This window comes from Gopherus evgoodei, chromosome 4 (assembly GCF_007399415.2).
Source record: "Gopherus evgoodei ecotype Sinaloan lineage chromosome 4, rGopEvg1_v1.p, whole genome shotgun sequence".
NCBI lineage: Eukaryota > Metazoa > Chordata > Testudines > Testudinidae > Gopherus > Gopherus evgoodei.
In genome coordinates, this window is record NC_044325.1 from 13,956,109 (window position 1) to 13,980,310 (window position 24,202).

General features: G+C 44.3%; 1 protein-coding gene across 3 annotated transcripts in view; it reads left to right on the top strand.

Annotated features, from left to right (window-relative positions):
• Positions 1–24,202, top strand: part of DAAM1 (dishevelled associated activator of morphogenesis 1) — a 182,187-nt gene that overhangs the window by 46,040 nt on the left and 111,945 nt on the right. For all 3 annotated transcript variants that reach the window (XM_030558480.1, XM_030558478.1, XM_030558481.1), the window contains exon 2: positions 18,775–18,998. In XM_030558480.1, coding sequence (XP_030414340.1) covers positions 18,816–18,998 — 183 coding nt within the window. In that variant the 5' untranslated portion in view covers positions 18,775–18,815. The remainder of the gene's footprint in view (positions 1–18,774; positions 18,999–24,202) is intronic.

Sequence of the window (24,202 nt, forward strand, 5' to 3'; positions counted from 1 at the left end):
TTACCCTGAGCTGTATAGCCTGTAGCTAGAGGAGTTCAAGGTTCACATTCAAGATCCCTAGCAGCCATATCCATAAGCTGATAGGAAACACGGGAGTCTCCAAATAGGTTCTAAGAACAGTACGCTAGTCTAAATCCAAGCACCCTCATACTTCCCTGGAGATGAATGTTGGGGAGAGAAGGTGGAAGATTGATTTCTCACCAGCTCACTTGGACCTCACTGGTGCGCTCCTAATTTTTTTCAGATCTACCACTTGGCTAGTAGGAGTCAGGTAAACTTTCCAAGCCCTTGTGTTCTCTCCAGTTTCTACTTGTCTCTTTATTCCTGTTAATTTTTTGCTTGTCTCTTTCGTCCTAGCCACATCTGCCTTCTGTTTTCCCTAGTAAGAACACAGCTGAAGGACTGGGAGCCACACTAATACTGTATAACATGCATTAGTTTATTAGGTACCATGGCCATGTGTGCTGAATAAACACTTAGATTAGTTTGAGAATAGCCATGCGATTGATTTGTGTAGTGTGCATTCCATTTTTTCATTATGCATCAGAAAACTACTGAAGGCCTAATTTATAAACCATATATGTATTTCAAGTGCTCCTGTCAGTCTGGTAATTTTAGATTTTTGAACACCCAGTGGAGTAAAGGTACAGGTGATTTTTTCAGAAAGTGTTCTTGTCCTGCAGCTCCCATTAAAGTTATTGGGAAGAGCAGGTGTTCAACATCTTTGAAAATCACAGCCAGGCAATATGAATGAAGGTGCCAAATTTTAGGCAAGCAACTTTGAATGTTTTGGCCTGTCTCTCTTGTCTTAAAGGATATTTTCAGATATTTTGTCCCTTGCAGCATATTCGTGGTCTTAGTGCAGTGGACCAATAGTTGGTAAGGTGAATAAATCCAGTGTTCATCTTTCCAAACAGCTATTTAAGGTGAAAATAGTTGTTGGAACTGGAATGTGCTATGAAACCATTAGAATCCAAGAGCACTTTCCTTGCTGTCCACTACAGATGATGATCACAGGACCACAAAAGAACTCAAGCTAATCCTTGTGGAGACATTTTCTTCACATCCATTTAGGGCATCCCATCCTGATTTGCAGACTTTTTCTCTAAAAGAGACAGCACTTGTGCTCATCTTTATACGCTATTCACCATAGAGAAACACTAATCTTTCATCTGTAGTGAAACTGATACACAGTGTGTTGGATTTCTTTCTAACCCTGCAATATCTCATTCTTTAGATGTAGAGTTCTCTGTGATATAGAACACCCACAATAGGAAAGTCATTCATGGAAACACTGAATAATGGCGTGGCAGTGGCTTCTGAAAAGCATCTAGTCTTTACTGCAACGATACTGCTCTAGTACGCGTATTGATCAGTGACTAGAGATCATAATTCCTGAGCAACAGTGCAGATAAAGGACCGTTCTGCACAGCTTTTTCACAACAGGCCACTGCCTTGTTTCAGTCAAAGTGAAATGCACTCTTCATGGAACATGGGCTCATTGAGTATCCCAGTCATAATAGGATTATCCCAATGTTGCAAATAGGGGATTCAGCCTCCCAAGACACAGGTTTTTGCATGTTTGCACTGGGAAATTCACAGAAAATTCATGCCTGGGTTTCTTCCTATCAGAAATTTAGTTTGTAATAAGACATTGGTCTTTTCCAGCCATTTCCTCCTTGCATGACTGAAGCTTACAAAACGCTACCTTTTGTATATTTTGAATTGTAGCATGTGATATAATTGCACCCCTTGAGCCAATAAGGAAAGCACAGCCTCTGTTTACCAGTGGGGTTTTTCCTCCTTACGGTACATGCTCATCCTGGAGAACTGAGGAAATACGCAGACTCTATCTCACTACTGATCTTCTGATTTGTGGATGTGACTAAACCATGAGTTGAAAAAGATACAAGATCAGTAAGACTGAACAAACTGTAACACACTGGCAGTATCAGAACATGGTCAGGGAACATATGATGGGCTGATAGACACAAAAAAGGCAGATAAAGACTACTCTAGGTTGCAGGCTTCCAGTGAGAAGCACAATGATGCACCTCAGCTTCTAGTACGGCTATCTGCTTCAGAGTCCATAAAGATGTTTCCAGGATTCCTTCTGCCATGTCCAGCAGTGTCCAGGAGATGCTCTCTCATTGGAGAGCAGGGCTGAATTGATGTCAGACAAATAAAACTGCTTGGAAATAAGTTAGAAACCTCTAAACAAGGACTCTAGAACCCAGAGTCAAAAGGGTGAAGGGTAGAGTCACTGCACAAATACTATGTAGAGAAATGGCAATGGTGGATGTGGGGGTGGGCAGCATTATATCAAAAACCTGGGTGATCTGAGTGTCCCTGAAAGTGCTTGTAGGTTGAGGTGAATGTACAGATTTCCAGAGCAGATACCTTGAAGGACCAGCTTCTGAACCCCTTAGCCCCAGTGAGGAGCATCTTATGCTGTAAGTAACTCTCGCTCACTTCAGTGGGAATGCGTCTCCTTGTTATAAAGGTATTGGGTTCCAGCTCCAAGTGGATCACCTAGGTCAGGCACAGTGATATTAAGAGAGGCTGGAAGCACTGAGCATTCTTACTCCTCCTGTTCTTTGTGGGTATCTCAGCTGAGGAAATTTCTTGACGGGAGGGGCTGGTATTTTCATCTTTTCACAGCATTGGTAAGAAGGAATGACTGAGTCACATGGGCAGGTACGAAGATGCTCTAAAGCTGGCCAAGTTAAAAGTCCAAACGCCTCACAGAGATGGGAAGAACACTTTTGTTCTTATCTAGTGACTCAGATCAAAATGCTGCAAATTTCCTCCAAGGTAAAATTACAGCCGCGTCTTGATTTCTCCTCTCACAGCTAGAATGTTGTTGTTGCACAAGAACTTTGTTTCTTGGCTTGGTTATTAGGAGAATCGTTAGGTTTTGTAAGCACTCTGTTTACACTAACTCTTCTGATGTATGTAACACAGTTCAATTTTGCATGTGCACTGATTTTGCATAGCAACTTTGCCAACTTAAATCTTGACATACTGGAGTTAGAGATGTACACCTTAAGCATTTGTTATTGGGGCGGCTCCAGGTCCCAGCATGCTAAGTGCGTGCTTGGTGCGGCATGCTGTGGGGGGCGCTCTGCCGATCGCCAGGAGGGAGGCAGGCAGAGTGTCTCTGGCGGCATGCCTGCGGAGGGTCCACTGGTCCTGCGGGAGGTCCACCGGAGCCACGGGACCGGCAAGTGGCAGAGTGCCCCCCGCGGCATGCCGCCGTGCTTGGGGCGGCGAAATGTCTGGAGCTGCTCCTATTTGTTATGGCAGCTTTTCCTGTATGAGCAAGCAAGCCTGTTCTCCAAGAGCCAATGAAAACATTGGATGACTGGTGGAGGAGCAGCTCCAAAGTCAGTCATGGCAGAGTACACAGGCACACCTGTAGTGTTGCAAACTCCTAATGTTCAAAAACCCCAAGTCTGGTCCTTAAAAATCATATACCAAAAAACAAACTTGGATTCTCAGACATTCGGTTGCCCTAAGGTCACCTTTTCAAGTTCTTTTCTGCAACCGTGAAGGCTAAAAACTTTTTAAAATGAAAACTGAGATTCTCATTTAATGACCTCAGGAGCAGGAAGGTTAAGTAAAACCGCAAATGTCCTAGAATTCACAAGGAAATCACAGGAGTTTGATGCCTCTGTGAAAATGTTCATGTCCATAATCAGAAACTCTAACAACGCACGTCTGTGTAAATGTGGAAAATGGCTGCTGCGAGAACTGAGGTAATGAACCTTTAGAAGGGAAGGTTTGGTACTAGAAGCAAAAACTTGTTGAATGGAGAAGGTATTCCTAAATTGTGAGCATTTCAGTGCTGGAACTTAGAGGTAGACACAGTGTCTAATGCTTGGCCTTTATTTAGAACTGCACTGGTTTATCTCTAAATTGGTTTAAAAACAGATTTAGTTAAACCGGTGTCAAAACCCGAGTGCATGGTCTTAAATTGATTTAAATTTGGTTTATATTGATTTTAGTTGAAGTCAATCCCTTACTCAGTTAAGCTAAATCTGTTTAAAAATGGCTCCAATCTGCTTGTGTGTGTCCATCTGGGGATTTATGCTGAACTAACTAAATCAGATTAAAGTCACGTATTAACTGATGCAAGTTTGAATATAGACCAGGCCCAGGCAAGATAAGGACTTCTGGGCACTGCAGTAATATACAAGGCAGAGTCTTGTGGCAAAATGGGAAGGGCCATAATTTCTCTGTGCGTTCCCATTTAAATAAGCTAAATAATCCTCAAGCAGTGTAAAGCCTTGATTAGTCTTCAGGGCAGGTAATTAAAACAATTATGGAAATTTCATGCTTTGTCTAATTTAAATTTCTCTCAGAATAATTAATATTCTCCTGTAGCTTAATGGCCATCTTTAATGATGATATTAAATAGAACACAGGCTCTTTAAAGTATTGGTTTGTGGTTAATATTATGATACTGCATTCACTTTCACTGGTCTGTGTGACTTTTTTCCCCTTTTGCCAGTTAAGTTGCCTGTTTGTTTTAAATGGGAACAGAAGTCTTTTAGTTTTATGTATTAGATCAGCGGTCCCCAACACGGTGCCCGCGGGGCATCTAAATGCGCCCACATCCTGGCTGGCGGTCGAGCATGTGGCATTTTGGCGGCGACGTTGCTTGTCGGTGGCAAGCAGTGTCGTCGAGAGGCGTTCGGCGGCATTTCGGCGGACGTTCGACCGCTGCCACGATCCTTCAGACGAAAAGGTTGAGGACTGCTGTGTTAGATTAAAATGTGCTGCTTTTACAGCCACTTTATTAACAGAATTAGCTTGGGTACATTAGGATATTTATAAAACTCTTTCTATGGAACTGTGAAAAATCAAATCTTGAGTAAAATGCAGTGTCTTTTACACCACTTTAATGCATATGTTTGATAAAGCACTGGGAAGAATTTTGTATTGCTGGGAAATGAAAATTTGCCAACAGTGCAGGTTTTGTTGTAAAATGAGCATTTTATTAAAGAATCTTGTAAGGTGAAAAAAATCACATTTAAGGAGGAAAAAAGTCCTTACTAATACATTTTAATGTAAAAGTCTAGAAATAAGTTAATTAAAAAAAATAATCTTAATGTATACTGTTAATTTATACTGATTGCTATTTGTGTTTTGCTACGTTTGGGCAAATGTACGGAATGTAGAATTAGATAGTTAGAAATGTATTAACGTTAGGTTTATTTTAAAAACCTCTTGCTTTCAAAAATGAAAATGTGGGCTGATGCTACTTGACTGTCACTTCAAAATAAAAATTGGCTGACTTAATGCCATAATATTCTGGAGTCTAAATGGTGGCCTCAGATGTGAGTTTAATTAATTGCATGTTTCTGCTTATTAATTAAAGGTAAAGGGGACACTCCAAGGGCAGTAGCCTGTATTTTAAGTGTATATAATTGCAAATCTCAATACCTGACCTCAAATTAGACAATTGGGACTAGCCTGGAAGCTGTCATTTGTTGCTATGGTGATAGGAATAGGTGGTGGTGCATTGGTGTCCCTTAAATGTTTGATAACTGAAAATTCTGTTTCTGATGCCAAATTAATTAGAGCCTTAACGGGGGTAAACTCCATTACTTACAGCTACACAGGTTGTCACACTTTGGGGATTAACAATGAAATGGGGAGCAGTGAAACGGAAATTTTAGCAACCAAGGCTTTCATTCAATCAGTCGAGGTCAGAGTACAAACGGTGACTGTCTCTCAGCAAGGAAGAAAAAGGAGAATTTAAATTAAAGCCAGGCATTTAATTAACTGTTTTAATCGTCCTGGAGGGAAAAGGTTAATTAGCAAACAACTGTAAGCGCAACTCCTGCCCAACTTGCTAGGAGAGTCAGTTGAATTGTTGCTATTTACAAAGCTTTCCATCATCAAAGTAAATACTTTTGAACCTGAATACATTTCATAAATGAAGCAGCTTGGAGTCACTTGTTAAAGCATGCAGGGGAATGCTAACAAAGGTGGTCTGTACATCTGCAGTATGGATGGCTGCCTAATTATCCAATACAGCAATTGCCATACATGGCTAATTATATGTAAAGTGAATGATACAATGGGAGGGATTAAATAGATAACATCGGCCTCCTTCAGGCTTCTTTTCTGAGGATGGCACGTGGCTGTTCTCTCTGGGGCTTGGTTAAACAAGGAATGAAACCCAGCAGAGATACCAGGCCACATCCCTAGCTGGGGCAAATTGGCATAGTTCACGCGAGCTAGGATGGCTGCTGGCACATCCTGAAAATACTGGACTTCTGGAATGGCGTGACTCGACCCTGCCGCTGTGACCTAGTGCGCATGGTGCTTGTGAGGTCACACCACATGGAGGATGCCATTTTGCAGAGCGTGCCAACCTGCCACAGCCTGACATGTGTGAGAGTTCACGCTGGCAGGGGTGGAGCAGGGCACTCTGCAAAATGGCATCCTCCCTGTGTCCACCGTGATTTCAGACAAAACCACATCCAGTTTTATATCCGTACCAGACAGGGACAAACCTTAGAAAAACAGGCCTGGCTGAGCTGTGACAGTTGTACCAGCTTCTGCCCCACTCTTCTCCTTTACTGAGTTGCACCCAAGTGGGGTGTGGCAGTCCTTTGTATATATACCGGGTTTGAAATGATGGGTAGCCCCATCCCACATGGACAAACTAATGATAATCTCCCTGCAAGCCCCTCTGCTAACCCTAGTCACCTTTCGGAAATAAGCTAGCTTAGTTAGAAACAGAAAGGGGTCTTGTGATTTCTAAGAGGTGGGGTCTTTGGTTGGCCAGTGCAGCTTTTGCTAGCCCAGCTACCCCTGTGACTCTCTTTGCTTTTTGTATATGTTTGAAATTAACAGCTGTTAGGCACATCCATCCTTATTGTCCTAGATGTTCTTAACAGATCATTTAGTAACATTTTATTGACCTGCTTTTGCTGCACTTTACTCAAAGCGTGGTGGTAGTATCTCACCAGTTTATCAGTAGCCCCCTTTTTCCTGCCTCCTGGAGGGACTCCAGCAAAATTTACTCTTCTGCTTAGATGCAGGCATGCTTGGGAAATTTCTTGAGCATCTTGTCTCCTAGCTTTCATATGTTCAGAGCACTTGTCGGCATCCAGTTTTGCTATTAATCCCTCCTTGAATGTTAACATGGTCCTGAAAAGGCTGTCTTACCCTTTGAGCTCCACTACAATGCATGTTTGTTCTCACAATAGCCTCTTCAACAGCTGCTTCCAAAAAAAAGGAGTGGGGGGGAGAGGAGGATTTAAATGGAAGGGCCCCTTGACAGGATTTTCATTGCAGAAGAATTCTTGAGTGCAAAAACTTTCTATGGCTCCTTTTGAAGCTGCTTTTTCAGCACTTTGGAGGAGACCTCCCCAGCACCTGCATACAGTGCCCTTCCTGGAGAGCAGTTTGCCTGTTTTTAAGCCTCACATCTTGACCTTCCTCTCAGATTCTTGGAGCGGATCTAGCAGTGGAGCAAAGCTGTGCATGAATGTTTAAAAGTGTAGTGACCTGATCTTGAGGAGTAAATTATGTGTGTTGTGGGAGTATAAGATTCAAAGTGGTTTTTGTGGTTTTCTTTAAAAAAAGGGAAAAAACTTTTGTTGGAAAGATGCAAGGACGAGACTTCTAATATTGGGTTGGTTAACACACCAGCACGCTCAAAAATCAGGGTTTGCCCATGATTAGGGGTTTTTCATTTTTCCTGAAGTATGTGGCAGTTATCTGCGTGGTGCTGATGGAGTGCAAGTAAGAAAAGGTGTGCAATGAATTACTGGAAACACACATTGAGCTCATAGGCAATTCAACTTCCTGTTTAAATAGGTAATTGTGGCCTCCTGGAAATCGTATATAATCTTCCGTCTGGCTGACCAGAAAACCTTTGTCAGCACAGTAAATGTAGTGCTTTCTATGCCCCAAACTCTTGATCCAGGAATGCCTTCTGCAGTTTTATATAGCCATGGCATAGGTAGTGCTGAAGTACACATTAGATATGACAAGGAGAAACTTTTCCATATCTTCATAGACTTTAAGGCCAGACAACAGCACTAAGAACGTCGTCTGGCCTCCTGTAATAATACAAGCCAAAGGACCTTACCCAATAATTCCTGCAACAAGCTCTTACTTCTGTTTTAGCAGTAAACATACTGTCCTCTGCCGCTTGGCAGCCGATGTTGAGGCTTTGCAGGTCAGATTTCTATTGGAGGAAAAATCAGTGATGTGGAGTCTGGGTGTATTCTAAGCGTGACATGTTTTGTTGTTTACATACACACCAGTCCTGGAACACAGATGCAGCAAACAGCATGCAGGCAATCTCTTTTGGGAATTTCAGCCCAGTTCCCAGGGAGCAACTCTGCCTCAAGAATTTACCTTAATTAGAGAGATGAAGGCAGAGACAACTTCCCTTGCTGCTTGCATAGCTCATCCAAAGAAGTGCATCAGAACAACAGAGCATACTTTCCACGACTAGAAAGTGTTCATGTGCCAAGAAAAAACTTGAGGCTGTAACAGCGCCACCTGGCGACCACTCCTTTCAGTAGCCAATACAACATAAATCACTGTTCTTGCTTCAGCATTTTAGCAGTGATGTGCTTAGACTATGCCTGGTTTTCATGTATTAGTAAGAAAACTGCTGATTTTTCCAGTACCAGGTATGGTGGTGTGAAATAGATTAATCTGTTAACCTTTGAGTATGAGCACTTGATTGTTTACTGGAACAGTGTATAGATTGATGAGTTCTTTGGATACCTCTGTGCATTTTTAATGACGAAATTCACAGCCTTGCTATAAACTTGTTTGGCCTTAAATGGAGTGAAATGTGTTCTTACAAGACAACAGGCCCAGATGTACATTTTAATTTTTGATGAACACTATAGTAACTTATAATAAAAATACAAGAGGTAGTAAACACTCTTAATGTGAGAGCTTTTATGGTGCTAGCAGATGGGGCTTCCAGGGCTCTAGCTGACAGCCAGGACAGAGTTAGCATACAAATTTGAGCATTTTCCAGTTTCAGCTACAGGAAATTAGTGAAACTGTGAATTTGGAATTAATTTATATTTTATCAAAAAGTATAGGGTGTAAAACCTGTTTTAGTTTGAGGCAAAGGAGACTATAAATTCAGAAAAAGAACCCCAGGATGTATGTAGGGCTTGTTTATAATCTCCCAGCTTGTAGGGCTGTGTGATTTGAAATATTCTTAGAACAGGTGCCTGGAAGAATAACCTCTAGGGATGAAGGGACAGGTCAGTCTAACTGTTAATTCAGCTGTTTCCTCTGCTGATAGTGACAGTAATGCATTGTGGAGGGTGTGGGTGGCGGAGAAAGAGAGAGAAAGATGAATACATGTTGCCAGAATGTCTGTCTGGAAAAATATTGAACTATAAACTCTACAAATGTAGTACAGCTGACATTCAGGTTTCAACATCAACCTGAACTCTGCCTCTGCATTTCTGTCCACCTTCCACATACAGGATGGGGGCTACCCCTTTTGGCACATGCAAATTAAGTCTGCCCTGATGAGTATTTATAGTTGAGTATATGGAGCACCTGCTCTTGGGATGCAGTGATATAATGATATGTCACTCTTGTAGCTTGGAGTACGTCAGTGAGGGAGGTGAACACCCACTCTACGTTGGGAGTATGAAGGATAGATGCTTATCTACAGGGGATTTTGCTACTGATGCTGGAAATATCCCTACATTTGTCATGAGCTGTGCAGCTGCTTGGTGCCAGTGCAGTGTGTAGGATCTCAGCGGGAGCTGGTGACTTTGTGATTGATCTGAGGGAAGAGGAGCAAGGGGCTGGCAGTACCCGGAGGCTCGCGTCCATGCCAGGCAATTCTCTTCTCGGGTGCATGTAGTACTGCCATATCTGTGGTGGTTTCTATTGACTGGCCAGGGTAAAAATGGATATTTGGGCTGTGACATCCCCACAAGAAAGGGGGTGGGTGCGTGTGATGGGTTTTTTTTAATGTGGGGGTTGGGGTGAAATGCTGAAGCTGAGATCAGGGATTCAAGGAGCATGCACAACGGTGAGGAGTCTCTTGGTGTAGGGGTGAGAGCTGGTGGGCATGGTAAGGGTGCTGGTCACTTAGCCTAGAGCACTGGTTTTCAGCGTCTTTACCATTGTGAGCTGCATATGCAGCTCTCTCTTATGAGCTGCATCCACACAATATATATGCTACCTGTATGGCCATGAGGATGTCACATGGGGCTGCAAGCTCTGTGCTGATTGGGCCGTGGCTGTGGGTTGAGAACCACTGGACTAGAGCAAGAACTTTAGCTAAGCTTTAGCAGAGAAGTTACCTCAAGAGCTGGTTCCAGTCCACCATGGGAGTGTATAGAATGTCTCTAAGCTATACTCTAATTGCTAATTGCTGCTACGTTTCACCTTGGTAAAAACAGCCCTGGGCGTGAGTCTCCTCTGCAAAGTGTGGAAACCATTGCAGTTTATGTATAAAGCTGTTTTATGAGTGGGTCAAGAAAACACTAATTTTCAAACAGTGAAAATTGGCTATTTCTGTCAAAGTCTCATCTCAAAAACAACTCCTCCAGTTGCACACGCATTTTAAAACCAACACAAAAATTCTCCTCCTGTGCAGTCCAGGCCCAGAGAGATTTTTATGCAAGAAAGAGTTTTTTGGGAATCTGGTGACAGTTTCCATTAATATAATAAATATCAATGTCTATCTTGCTCCCTTGAGTAAGGGCTCACAATTGTGACTCCCGACTACTCATGCAAGCTGCTATTGTTGGCTGGTGCTGGGTTTTAAGTACTCCAAGCTCCTGATCCTAAGGAGAAATGAGCTATTAGCTGTCACTTGGGCACGATCAGTTTTGCTCTAATGCTTCATCTAGTCAAAGTTTTCACTCCAAGAGGGCCCCGTTGCGCTAGGCACCATCCTCGCACAATTGGAAGACTGTCTCTGAACCAAAGAGCCTACAGTTGAAGTCTGATGAGGAGACAAGTAGGTACGGCAGACAAACACGTAGAGCCCAACGTAACTTGGAGACTAAAATGGTAAAAGGAAACGGCATACCATGAATTGCCTGACTCTTCTCCATGGATCTCATAAATCTTAGTGTGTGGTTCTATTAAAAAATCCGGAGGGAGCTTCTAGCTTGTGCCGCCATGGGAGGCTGCACTGGGGTTAGTGCTGGAGAAAAAGATCTGGAATATTAATCACCAACATAAAGCCTGCTGGAGTGATTTATTTTTATTTGTTTTGCAGTAGCACTCCCAATGTGCTAGGTATTATGCACACATAGGAAGACTGATCCCTTCTTAAAGAGTGTCCCCATTAAGACCTTAAGGGAAGACAAAACCAAAGGTTTTGGGGTAGAGTGGAGCCTGTATTCCCTTGTGGGTAGCTCATCACACCCCAACTTCAATGAACAGCTACAGTTACCATGTGACTACTAGATTATCAGCCTTGAATACGAGCCACCGTGCCAGTGATGAGTGCATAGAAATTCAAAGTGTTTCTAATATTACAGGAATGGGTTTGTGCTGTGTTTGTAGGATGGGGCTGCGTGAGAGAATACGTTTCTGGGTGCCATACATTTCTAGTGATCCATGGTCTAGTCAGTGGCATTTGTGAGAATCTCACAAGTTTTCCGTGCAGGCAGAATGCCTCCCCACCCAAATAACTGGATGAGGTCACTGATTCAGTGACCTGAGAAAAATATCAAAGAGTTTACATCAGCTTTGATAGCTAAAACTTCATAGGCTTCAATGCAACTGTGTGCGCTGAGGAAGAGTTTAAATATGGTAGGAAATATTTAACTCCTTAAGTGTTAGGCAGAGGAGCACATTGTGTGTTACTGCACTTATGGAAAACAAGCTGCCCCTCACACGTGGTTAAACAAAATGAGCGGTGGTCTCTCTCTCCCCCTCCCCCCATTGTATTCGGGAGCAGGGAACTGGAAGGATCCATGCTCGCTGAACACTTGATGACAAGACCAGTATCTGTCCTCTCAAATTTGGACCAATGCCATAGCATGTTACTGTCAGTCCAAAGGAATTTAGATGGTATTTCTGTTACAAACACCATTGGTAACAAAAGTAAAAAGCACTGTCTCTGTATTCCCCAGTCCTTCGTCTTCTCCCCCGTCTCACGCCCCATCTAATCTACATGGAGGCCATGACTTTAAAAAACAGGAGTCTCAAGTTTGCCTCCTGAAATCCATCTTGAGGCACCTAAATAGTCGGCCATGTTTTTAAAAGCGGGGTGTGTGACAGTTGCCATTTTGGCCAGTCCCAGGGATTGATGTGGGGACCTCCAGAGCAAAAAGCAGGAATTGCTTGAGCTCAAGAGCCAGGTTCTGTAGCTGGCCTGTAACAGCCTCTCATCTTCTGGCTCAGGTATGGTGTGGGTGTGCGCGAGTGGTACAACATACACTTACCCGGGGGCTACTGTAGGGTTGCCACCTTTCTAATGGCTGGTAACTGGACCTCTGAGACCCAGCCCCATCCTGCCTCTCCCCCCCACCCAAAGGCTCTGTCCTCTTGCCCCCTAAGGTCCAACCCCTGCACACCACGTACCGCCGCGAGCCGCAGGAGCAGCTGCCTCTTTCCTTCCACTTAGGGTTGCCACAAATAAAAAACCAAACCGACATGAGGCTGAAACCCGGACTGTCCAGGTGAAAACCGGGTGGGTGGCAACCCTAGGCTACCATGAGCACTCGTGGCTCCTGCTGAACTCAGCGGGAGTTGCTGTATGCTCATCGCCTCTGAAAAATCAGGCCACTTACGTAGCCACCTAAAAATGGATTGAAGAATATAACGTTAGGCTCCTATCTTGGTGAGTGTGTCTGATTTGGGTCTGTAAGTCCTTCTTTCTGTTAAAGCCTAACCCGTATCTTCTGACTGGGGGGTGGCTGGAAAAGTAACTCTGATTAACTTTGAACTAATGCTGTTTCATTTTTCATGGTTGTATTAAAAGAACTTTGCATAAAAGCAGGCCAAATAACGTGAAAGGGAGGGAAGGTGGTTTGATTAAAAAACCTCCCTGCTGCGTTGTATTTCCAGGCGGCCACAGGAGAGGAATCTGGGGGTGTAGCATTGTTGTGTAGAACAGTATGCAAGGTCATGACAGACCAGACAGAGCAAATTAGATTCTGTTGAATGAGGGGAAAAACTAGAGGAAGGACAAAGGAGTCCTACTTCTAATAGGGAGCCTGGAATACAGGTGCCTCTGTAGCTCATAACTTTCTCCTTCTCTTCCCCTGCCATTAATCTTTTTGGTTGTCTTTTGCCTGTGACATATTCTGTGCAGCGATCACCTGTTAATACTAAAATCCCTGTAAGATGAATGTATCCACTCCTTTGTCACTAGCTTTGATGGAACCTAAAATGTATGCCCCTGTCTCAGTTATCCCAGAGACTGTGCCTGTCTTATTTGCCCTATTGAAATTCTATATTGAAATTTATAGGCTTCTTATATGTTGTCACTACTTAAATTTTTGTTCAGTACACGATCTATATTAGGTACTTATCTGGCTCCCATCACCATAGTGTTTGAGCAATCCACAAACTTTCATGTATTTATCCTCACATCACCCCTGTAAAGTAGGGATGCTCTACCTCCATTTTACTGATGAGGAACTGAGGCCCTGAGAAGCTGTGACTTGCTCAAGGCCACAGAGGAAGTTTGCTGCAGAGCAGAGAATTGAATCTAGCCTAGTACCCTAACCACTGAACCATCCTTTCTCAAAGGAATCTGGATTAAATGTTGTACCACCACTTCCCATTGGTAGTGACCTCAGGTGGAGGTCAGAGCAAGGCAGGTATCTGTAAGGATATTTAATGGTCTCTTTCAAAGAAACATGGTTCTTTAGGAGTTCACTGGAGCTGTCTGTAGTTGGAGCCTTTTTCAGGTTTAAGGCGGAGATACCTCATTTTGTAGGGGAATTAATAAGCATGTGAAATGAAAGAGAAAAGTCATCTGAAAGCAAATTTATTGTTTGTAGGACAGGGTAGCACTTAGGAGAGCTGGTTAGGGACCAGGACCCTACTGTGGTAGCTGCTGTACAGACACAGAACGAAAAATGGTCCCTGCCCCAAAGAGCTTAAGAAGAATATTTCAAAATATTTTAAGTTTCTTCGAGGGAATGTTGCTTGGTCACTTAGGCCTTGTCTACACTGCCGCTTACACCGCTGAAACTTTCTTTGCTCAGGGATGTGAACCCCCCCCCCCCCCGAGCGATGCAAGTTTCAGCATGCTAAGTGTAAACAGTGCTACTGCGCTGGGAGCTGCTCCTCCTGTTGAGGGTAGGGTGTTTTGTTTTTTTACAGAGCTGCTGGAGCTGTGACTACACAGCCATGTTAAAGCGCTGCCGTGTAGACATACCCTTAGTAACTTTCCTTTTTGTCCAATATCATGGACAAATCCAGTACGGTATGTGTGCAACTGGCAACATCCTGCCAGGTCATTTAAGAGTTCATGAAATTGTATGGAAATAGCTCTTGCAAAGTTTTTACTAAAAGGGTTTTGACCCCAAAAGTGTGATGCTCCTCACGGATCATCGTTTTCTGGCCTGAAAAACTGGCTGTCTCATCCCTGTCTACAAATCCAGTAATAACTACCTTTCCTGACTCCAGTCTGTCCTTTCTAGCCTCTCTGTGGTTCCTGACTCACTCCCGTCCACTTACGCTGATTCTAGGATCGCTGTCTGAAGGTGACTCAGTGTTTTGATACCTTCACTCCCCTCCACCTTGCTATCCCCAGTCCTTGCTCTGTCTGTAATCACAGCAACTGAAGCTGCTCCACAAAGCATCTCTGGGCAAAGTCCTATTCTCATGATGTCATTTTATGCCTTAACCCTCTCTTCTCTCAGCTCCCTCTTGCTCACTGTAGTGGCTGCACTTCTCCTCCCTCACTGATGTGATTCCCTTTGGTTCCATCATTGGCCCACCACTCCTTTCCCCCCTCCCTTCTAATTTCTCTGGTTGGTGACATTCACTGCCTTTGGACTGGGAGCCTGGAACTTCTCAAGTCTAATCCCAGCCTTGATGTTTGCCTTGAGGCCTTGGACAAGCCACGCAGGGCAGAATTTTCAGAAGTATCCTCTCATTTTTGATGTCTCAGGCTTTGAATAGTCATCTTGACTCACAGGGCCTGATCTTCAGAGGTGATGAGCTCCAACTGAGTTTGGCTGGAGTTGAGTGCTCAGCACTTCTGAAAATCAGGCCTGCAGTGTCCTGGACTGGGCACCCAAAAATTAGTGGGCATGCTTGGAAATTGTTTCCCTTCAGATCTCTGCCTCTGTTTCTCCATCTATGCAGTGTGTCTAAGAATTACTCATCTACCTCACCAGAGTGTGCTGAGGGTTAAAGTTAGTAAAGCCCTCTTGGAAATGAAAAGTGCTTTGTGAATGCTGAGTGGTGGTGGTGTCATATGAGTATCCTGTAATGAGAATGAGAAAAAGCGTCTATTGCTAGTGTGTAGTGACTGAGAATTCCCTTGCATAGCTGCCTGAATGACTGGTTATCTAAGCTTGGAGAAAACAAATTCTCGTCGTCTTTCCCACTCGCCAAAAGTACATCTCTATAATTAATTATATATTCTATCATTACAGTTCCTCGTCTGACACTCCCTAGGGAATAAAACCAGACACGAATGCAGGAGGAAGGGAGACAGCCAAAAAAAACCCCCTACTGCTTCAGAATATACTTGCATACTAGTGCCTTGTGGAAAACCAGGTTTACTTGCAAGTCATAACCCCATTGCTGCCCAACACATGAGCAGTCTTGGCAAAAGCCAATATTGTGTCCACCTGACAGACAGAGTGATTCTTTTTTAATAGAGAGATTTCTGTATGTTCTCCAGGCTGTGGCGTAACAGCAAAAGGAAACGATAATGGTATTTCAGTGGCATAGCTGTTGCTTGCCCCATTCATGTGGGTTCAAGGAAGTGTGAGATCTCTGAGAAACAATTATAATTTAAGGCGAGGATCCTGCAAACAGTTGAGCAAATGAATAGCTTCACTCATGAGTAGCCTTACTGACTTCAGTGAGATTACTTGTGTGTAAGTTTGTTCAGGATCAAAGCCTAACTCTTGCCTTAGTCGTCCAGGGCTGCATAATATTCTGGTACTTCTCTGGGTATTTCTTCCTTGCCTTTCCGGCTGCATTTTCTACAGGGAATGCTAGATACAAATAATTCTTACATGACCTGCAGGATGGTGGTTGTATTGGGGGAGAGCCTAAGAGCCCTCATCATGACCCAGGATCCCATTATGCTAGATGCTGTACACAAACAGAAGAAAAAGACCGAGTCCCTGACTCAAGGAGTTTACAATCTGATCAGGTACTTTTAGATTGTATTAACTTAATCTCAACTGGGAGGGTGATTAAACCGAACAGGAGCTGAAGAATCCACCCTCTCCCTTGAAGTCTGCCAATCCAAGACTAGGTGCTTTCTGGAAAGGATGGTTGAGCTAAAAAGACAAGTTATTGTGTGGCCTGTGTTATACAGGAGGTCAGACTTGATGGCATAATAGTCCCTTCTGACCTTGAAATCCTGTGAACCTAATTAGGGTTGTACCTTATGTATGTATGTCCTGCTCACGCTTATGTCTAAAGTGTAACTTTGGGAAGTCTAAGGACTTTTGCAGAAAGCTAAGCTGAATGATTTGTTCTCAAGCTGACATTGTCCCTGCCCAATGTCTAACAAATTCTGCGTAAACGATCAAGTGGAATGAAAAGGCCTTGAACCCCAGACTTTGTACTGTAGATGCAATAGGCCTGTTTTGAAGTGTTCTGACTGAAGAACATGTCAGGAAGCAGAGTTTTGTCTTTTATCCTTCACACTAATGAATATTTAGCAGCATTTGTGCGGTTTGCCTGCTAGCTAAGGTTCTTCTCTCCTTTTCAAGTTTTTTTAGTGCTTCTTGTTAGTAACTGCAATTTGCTGGGCTTGTATCTGCCTTGCAAATGATACATAAACATAAAGACTGCAGGTGTATGATAATTATGAATCCCAATAGCTCTAGAGCTGCAGCCATCTCAAAAATACCTTGTCTGAGTGGCCACGTGTCTTTTAAATACTAAAATAGAAATAAATCTTTACCTAGTCTCATCCTTGTTCTTTCATTCAGACTTAAATCTGTTGATGTTTTGATGTAAGCTAGGCTCTTTGAAAACACCAGACATGTTCTGAGTATAGCGTGTATATATTTATAGCTCAGTTTGAATATCTGAAATGGAAGAAGAGAACTAAAGTTCTGGTCCTGTGGTGAGAGTACAAGATTTGCATAAGAGGGGAGCATCAGGAAATAGGTTTCTCTTCCTAGCTCTGCCGCTGATTCACTGCATTGCTTTAGGCCAGTGGTTCTCAAATTGTGGGTCGGGGCCCCAAAATGGGTCACAAACCCATTTTAATGGGGTCACCAGGGCTGGCATTAGACTTTCTAGGGCCGAAGCTGAAGCCTGAGCCTCCCATCCAGGGCCAAAGCCCTCAGGTAACAGTCTCCGTGCCCGGGGCTGAAACCCTTGGGCTTCGGCTTTGGTCCCCCCCAGCCTGGGGCAGCAAGGCTCAGCTAGGCTCAGGCTTGGTCCACCCTCCTGGGGTCGTGTAGTAATTTTTGTTGTCAACAGGGCGTCGCGGTGCAATGAAAGTTGAGAACCCCTGCTTTAGGCAAATTACTTCCCTTCCCCCTGCTCTATTTCCCCATCTGTAGAGTAGGGAAAAATGGTACTTGAGGCCTTTTAAAAATTTATGAATTTGCCTTTCGTATTGAGAAGACAGGTTTGTTTTTGGGAAACTTTCGGTTGAGGGGCAGCAAAACTTCCTTGCCAGGTGTGGGATACCTTTTTAAAAACTCATTGGTTCCAGCATACTGCAGATGAATTCAGCTTATTAACTCTCAGATAGCAAGTGACAATAAGAGATTTCATGGCTGTGCGAGCTCATTAAATGGTTACCTTTGTGTGAACCCTAAAGTGCGTGATGTGAAATGAGATTTCAGGCTGAGCTGTTGAGAAGGGACGCTTTTAGCTTGGATGCCGGGGAGGATTGCGCAAACCTAGGACTTGCACTTCCTTTAAAAATATTACTTAAATTTGAATTTAAAAAATGGCTTCCAACTGTCCCTTAAATATAAATAACATTTCCAGAGCTAGATCCTCAGCTGGTGTAAAATGGGCCAAGTTCTCTTGACTGCCCTGCTGTGTTACTGGCTCACAGTAGCGGAGGGTCTGCCCCTGGAATCATAAAGGTTGTCCTCTAGTGCTGAAAACTTTAGCTGACAGTGTAGAACAGACAGAACTGTTTGCAGCACCAACACACTAAGTGTCTCAAACGTTCTGTAATAATGCTGCAAGAGGTCCACACGAGCTAAAAAAGAGTGGTATAGCATGGGACTAATTGGCATCAGAGTGACTTCTGAGGAATCAGAGGGCTTGGGTCAGTTCTTGCAGCTCTCAGCGCTGGAACAAAACGGTGGTGTATCACACTGTCTTTCATCTACAGCAATTGCTCACTGGCAACTTCTTGATTCAGCTACAGCTGAGGGCGGGGGGAGGGGAAGATTATGCCCATAAGAGACCAAAGGTATTTTTTAATTAGCACAGTCGTCAAGGTTGCTGTAACTGTAAATGTCAAACTGGAACAGAAATCTTTAGCATGTAAACGTCACTTTTTTTTGCAAGTTGTGTATGTTGGGTGCCTTTGATTCTGGGTCTCTTCTCGGTAGATCTCAACACACTTGGACAAAATGGATACTCAAGCGTTTGCTGTACTCTCTCTTTCTGTAGGATTTACTAGCTAGAAGGAAGGGACACAGAGGACTTTGGCCATGGCCCCAAGAAAAAGAAGTGGACGGGGGATTTCATTCATCTTCTGCTGCTTCCGAAGCAACGACCATCCGGAGATCACCTACCGGCTTCGCAATGACAGCAACTTCGCTCTACAGACCATGGAGCCGGCCTTGCCAATGCCCCCGGTGGAAGAACTGGATGTCATGTTCAGTGAGCTTGTGGTGAGTGTTGCATGTTTCTCACTGCAGTGGGGTAGCTGTTTTTGGGCGGGCACCACAGAAAACCATTGCCCACCCCCCCCGTCCTGCTCACGATGTCCATGGCAAATCTCCCACTGATTTTAATAGGTGCGAGGTCAGGAGGAGTGATTTTTTTCAAATGAGCTTTTACCTGAAAGGAACTTCAGGGTTTGCTGCTGGCGGTGATTGTACAGTCCTCTGAGCCTTGAATTCCCATTGGATGCACTGGTGACTTCCAGCCGTTGTGGGGAATTCCACTGGTTGATACAGAGCTCCTGTAAAAGAGCATTACTCTCTCCCCACAGAACATATAGCCTTTTGAAGCTCTAGGGATTTCCATCTGCCACTCCTGGAAGAAAACTCCCTCTAGCGTCAGTCTTTTCCCCAGACCCCATTCTATTCATGGTTATTTCCTTCACGGTACATTGCTTTATTTAGGTCGGACAGTGTGCCTGAGAGGTAGATATTCCCTGCCTGTGGAGCCTGGGCTCTAGTTCAGGCACAGATAATGCCATGAGCAACCGTAGTGCTTGTGAAAGAGAGAGTCTAACAGTGCCGGAGCCAGGAGGCCATAAGCATCTAGTGTAGGCTGGCATGGCGGGTAACTTTCCATGCATGGCACTGCCAGTGCAACCTAGTCAGTCCTCACCTGTACCCCATTCTTGGACCTCTCTCAAGAGCAGGCAGGCTGCCAGCTGAGTTGAATTTACTTTGATGGGTTTAAACAGGGCTAGGGATGGGACCAATCTCCTTGTCAGTTGTGATTCCCAGGGTGGTAGGGCAGTCTGGGGTGCAGAACCACTGGTAACCTGAAAAGGGGCCAGAATGATTGGGTGGGAAGCAGCTAGGTAGATGGAGCTTAGGCATCTTGGAGATGTAGTGCTCGAAGTAGAAAGGTAGGTAGCTGGCCCAACTGAGAGTGGTTTCCCATTGCTCCATGGCTGCTGTTACATGGCATGACTGGCCAAGGGAGGACTGAGAGCATTGGCTGATCAGAAGGACAGATAGATCCATCCCAGTATTGTGGCAATGCAGGTGGCCATAAGGCCTAAGCAGTAAATATGGGCATGTCCTCTACTCTATCACTAATAGTGTTCCAGCTGCTGCAGTCTCCTCCTTCTCTGCAGCCCATGGGGATGTGGTAATCTCCCAAGTGGCATGTGGCTTCTTAAACTGTAATTTTGGGCAGCATGAGGCTGAGGGCAAAATGGTGGTATTTTGGTTCCTGTTCTGGTGTGACAGTGCCTATGCCAGGCTGCCTCTTGACAGAGCCCCACAGTATACCCAAAGCATCAATGATTCTTGTGCCCTGTACACTCTGATAGGGAAGGGGAAGGAAATAAAGTGCATGTAAAACCCAAGTGTTATTACACCTGAGTGAAATTTGGAATTTCTGTCCCACAGGCAATGCTGACCTTTCAGCATTTGATTTTTGTCCCAAATCAAAATGAAAACTCAAAATGTTGAAATTTTTCATGGAACAGAATTTTGCCCCAATTCTGACATTCCTGAAAGCAAAATGTTTTGGTTTTTCAGTTTGTTGAACTGACTCAAAACTAAGCATTTTGGGTCAGTTCAACGTTAATGGATTTTCCCATTGTGGTTTGTTGCCTCATAGGAGTTGTATTTTGGGAGCTTGATGCACCCATTCTCCCATATGGGCCAGGCTTCCTGGCTAGAATGCATCTCCTGTCTTGCAGCTTGGTCAGATGGGAAATCCACATTGCACTATGGGAGATGTAGTCTTTCAGGGAATTTGGCCCATAGGAGATACTGGGGCCTGTACAACAACTCCAATAAGGAAATACAATTTATTATTTTGTTGAACTGATTAGAAACATTTCAGGTTGGTTCAATAAAACAAAATATTTCCATTTGATTTTCCTGATGGAAAGTTGAAAAATTTCAGCTAAATCAAAATCTTCGCATGGAGCATCTTGATTTTGTGGAAAATGAGTTTTTCACTGGAAAGCCTTTCACTGGAAAATTCCTGGCCAGCTCTGGTTAGCATAGCCAAACTGAACGTAAGAGCATGCTATGAGCCAGCACCGGCATAACGCAAAGCCTACAGATCCATCTAGCGATTGGGGAGCCAACCTCGAGAACTGGGGTTTGGAGGCTTATCAGAACCCATTAAACAGCAGGCCTGGGGTTGAGACAGAATCCCTGTCTACCCAAGAGTCCCTGAGAGCTCTCCTTCCCACAAGCCCTGAAGGATATGATGGTTTCTTTTTGCAGGGAAAGACTGTGTCCATGGCCGGCTTTAGCAAGTGCGGGGCCCGATTCGTGGGGCTTGTACTTACTGGGCGGCGCTCCGAGTCTTCAGCGGTACTTTGGCTTGCTGCGCTCCGGCCGGGGGAGCGGGGCTGGCTGCGGGGCTTGCCGTGCTCTGGCTAGGCATGGGGCCCAATTCAGGGGAATCAGCCTAAAGCTGGCCCTGACTGTGTCCTGCTACCTCTTACAATGCCTTACTGGTGTATGAACCACTCTCTCCACCATGATTTTTAGGAAGGCACTTACACTCCTCCTGACTGGCCTCAGGTGATTGGGTGGTGTGACTATAAGTGACTCTTCTCCCTCTGCCCACACAAGCTACAAGGGAGCAGCCACTCCCTGCTGTAAAGTTTTTGTTTTTCCCCTAACAGGGTGGGACAATGAGCCCAAAACTCAACCACTCCCTGTGAGAGGAGTCAGCTGTGGCTCACTGCTAGCCTCCCGATTACATGAGGGCAGACTAATCTGATCGGAGGAAACAGGGCCCATACCATATAATTGTGTGTGACCAGTTGCAATACACCATCCCTGCCTGAAATTCAAAGAAACCATGTGGAAACCCAGCAGCCAAGCTCCCACTTTTTGCTACCCCTTCTCCCCATTACAAATATTAATGAGAAACTCTCAGGGATTTTCCCAGTGTTTGCAGGGTTGTTCCGATTTTTCTAACATTTTGCAAACTCTGAAATAGGCAAATTTTCACCAGGGAGAGTTTTTAAAAAATGTTGCTGCAAATCCTTTTGTCTCGGTTCGTCTTGCTACACCTAGCCCCTTCTTCTTACTGCTCACAGTAACCTGTCAGTGTTGAGTATTAGATTTCAGCATTAGTTAAATGATTTGGAAAATGTCCCACTGTTTCTGTATAAGCCCACTGTGTAACATTTGGAACTGCGACAGGAAAAACAGCTAGGGGTGTTGGGCTGATTTTCCGCTTGCTGAAGCCTGATGGGGGCTGAAAGGTGTCTCTCTAAAACCCTGGCAGCCCTGATGCTGCCACACAGTTCGCACTCGACAACTTGGAACTGCTCTGTGAGCGGCTTCTTCCCTCTCTTTATTTGAAAGACTTTTTGAATCCACTTAATTATCTTGGCAAACAGGGATGAGGTGATTTGAAATATGCGGAAGTTGAAGTTGATGTTAGGCCAGGCCTAGAGTTATAGGGTGTTTTTCTAGGTTGTACTTGTTAATGGATTTGTGCTATGTATCAGCGATGTGATACGATTTGTTTTACAGTAGCACCCAGTGTCCCCGGCTGAGATCACGGCCCTGTTGGGCTAAGCAGCGTGCAAACACTGATTCTACAAATCAGCAAACATTAGTGTGAGAGGCTAGTTTCAAATGTACATTGCTTTACAGATTAAAAGCTAAAGCACTGGCATTCTCCATGGGAGTTGGGAGAGGGTTTTTTAAGAAGATTACCCATGTTCAGCCCCCAGTTTGACTTATGGAATCCTATTGTTATTGACGAGAGTGGCACCGCGGTCCCCCGCCAAGATCAAAGCCCCAGTGAGGTTCAAGCTGCAGGTGTAAATTCCAGCTCAAGGAGCCCATCCCCATGCTAGCTCTGATCACTCTGCTTTGTGAGCTAGCTCGTAGCCATGCAGGCACAGGCAGCGGGAGTGGCTAGCGTCTCAGGTGTGCCAGTACTCAGGGCAGAGAGTCCCTCCTGCTGCGTGTACCGCTGGTGGCTAGGCTCTACTTTTAGCATGCTAGCTACAGCAGGTATGTCTACTTGAGCTGGGATCTGTGCCTCTGGCTCAAAGGGTAGAGCTGCCCACAAAGAGGTGAAGTGACTTGCCGAAGATCACACAGGAAGTTGATGGCACAGCTTTAACACAGATTTCCTGAGTCCCAGTCCACTACATCGAACCATAAGGCCATCTGTCTTTGCTGGCTCTTTCTGGCCATATTCCTCTGCTTTTTATTGTTCTAGACTTTGGGACCTCATGATGAATTGCTTCTTCCCCCCGGCTCCCCAAAAAATTAAAATAGAATTGGGATTTAAGCCATATATATCTGATATTTTCGTCTGGAGACTTGGCAGTACCATCTGGGAGCCCTGATAAGTAAATAAGACTAGCCGTTCGTTGTCGGGTGAATCATACAGCGAGCACCGGTAGTTGCAACTTCAGCAAACTCGACGTTGCAAATCCCATTTAATCTCCTCCCTAATGTGGCAAGTCCGCTTCCTTTGGGTCAGTCCTGGAAAATTTATCTGGGTTGGATGTTTTGGATGTGACTGATGTGAAAACCTGTCACATTCTTAACATGTGAGCAATCAGCGATTGTTCCAGAGCAAAGACTGAAGACCAGAGATTGTACACTGAATGCGTGATGGCGTCAGTTGCACTGGACGTTGGCCTACCCTGAACTCGGGTTTGCCAAAGACTTACCTTCTGCTACCCACTGCACTTGCGGTCTTTAGTGATCTTGGGTGCAATGCAGCTGACTTTAGCTCAATAGTTGGCAACCTTTCAGAAGTGGTGTGCTGAGTCTTCATTTATTCACTCTAATTTAAGGTTTTGTGTGCCAGTCATACATTTTAATGTTTTTTAGAAGGTTATCTTTCTATAAGTCTATAATATATAACTAAACTATTGTATGTAAAGTAAATAAGGTTTTAAAAATGTTTAAGAAGCTTCATTTAAAATTAAATTAAAATGCAGAGTCCCTTGGACCGGTGGCCAGGACCTGGGCAGTGTGAGTGCCACTGAAAATCAGCTTATGTGCCACCTTCGGCACACGTGCCATAGGTTGCCTACCCCTGTTTTAGCTGGTGCACCGAGACTTCCACAGTGATGTTTGCTTTTAATCTAGTAATAACCTGAACTGTCTCTAGACCTGTGGATATGCGGGCATTTCTCTGGAGGAACAGCAACAAAATGGGGAGCCAAATTCTTTAGGTACTTTAA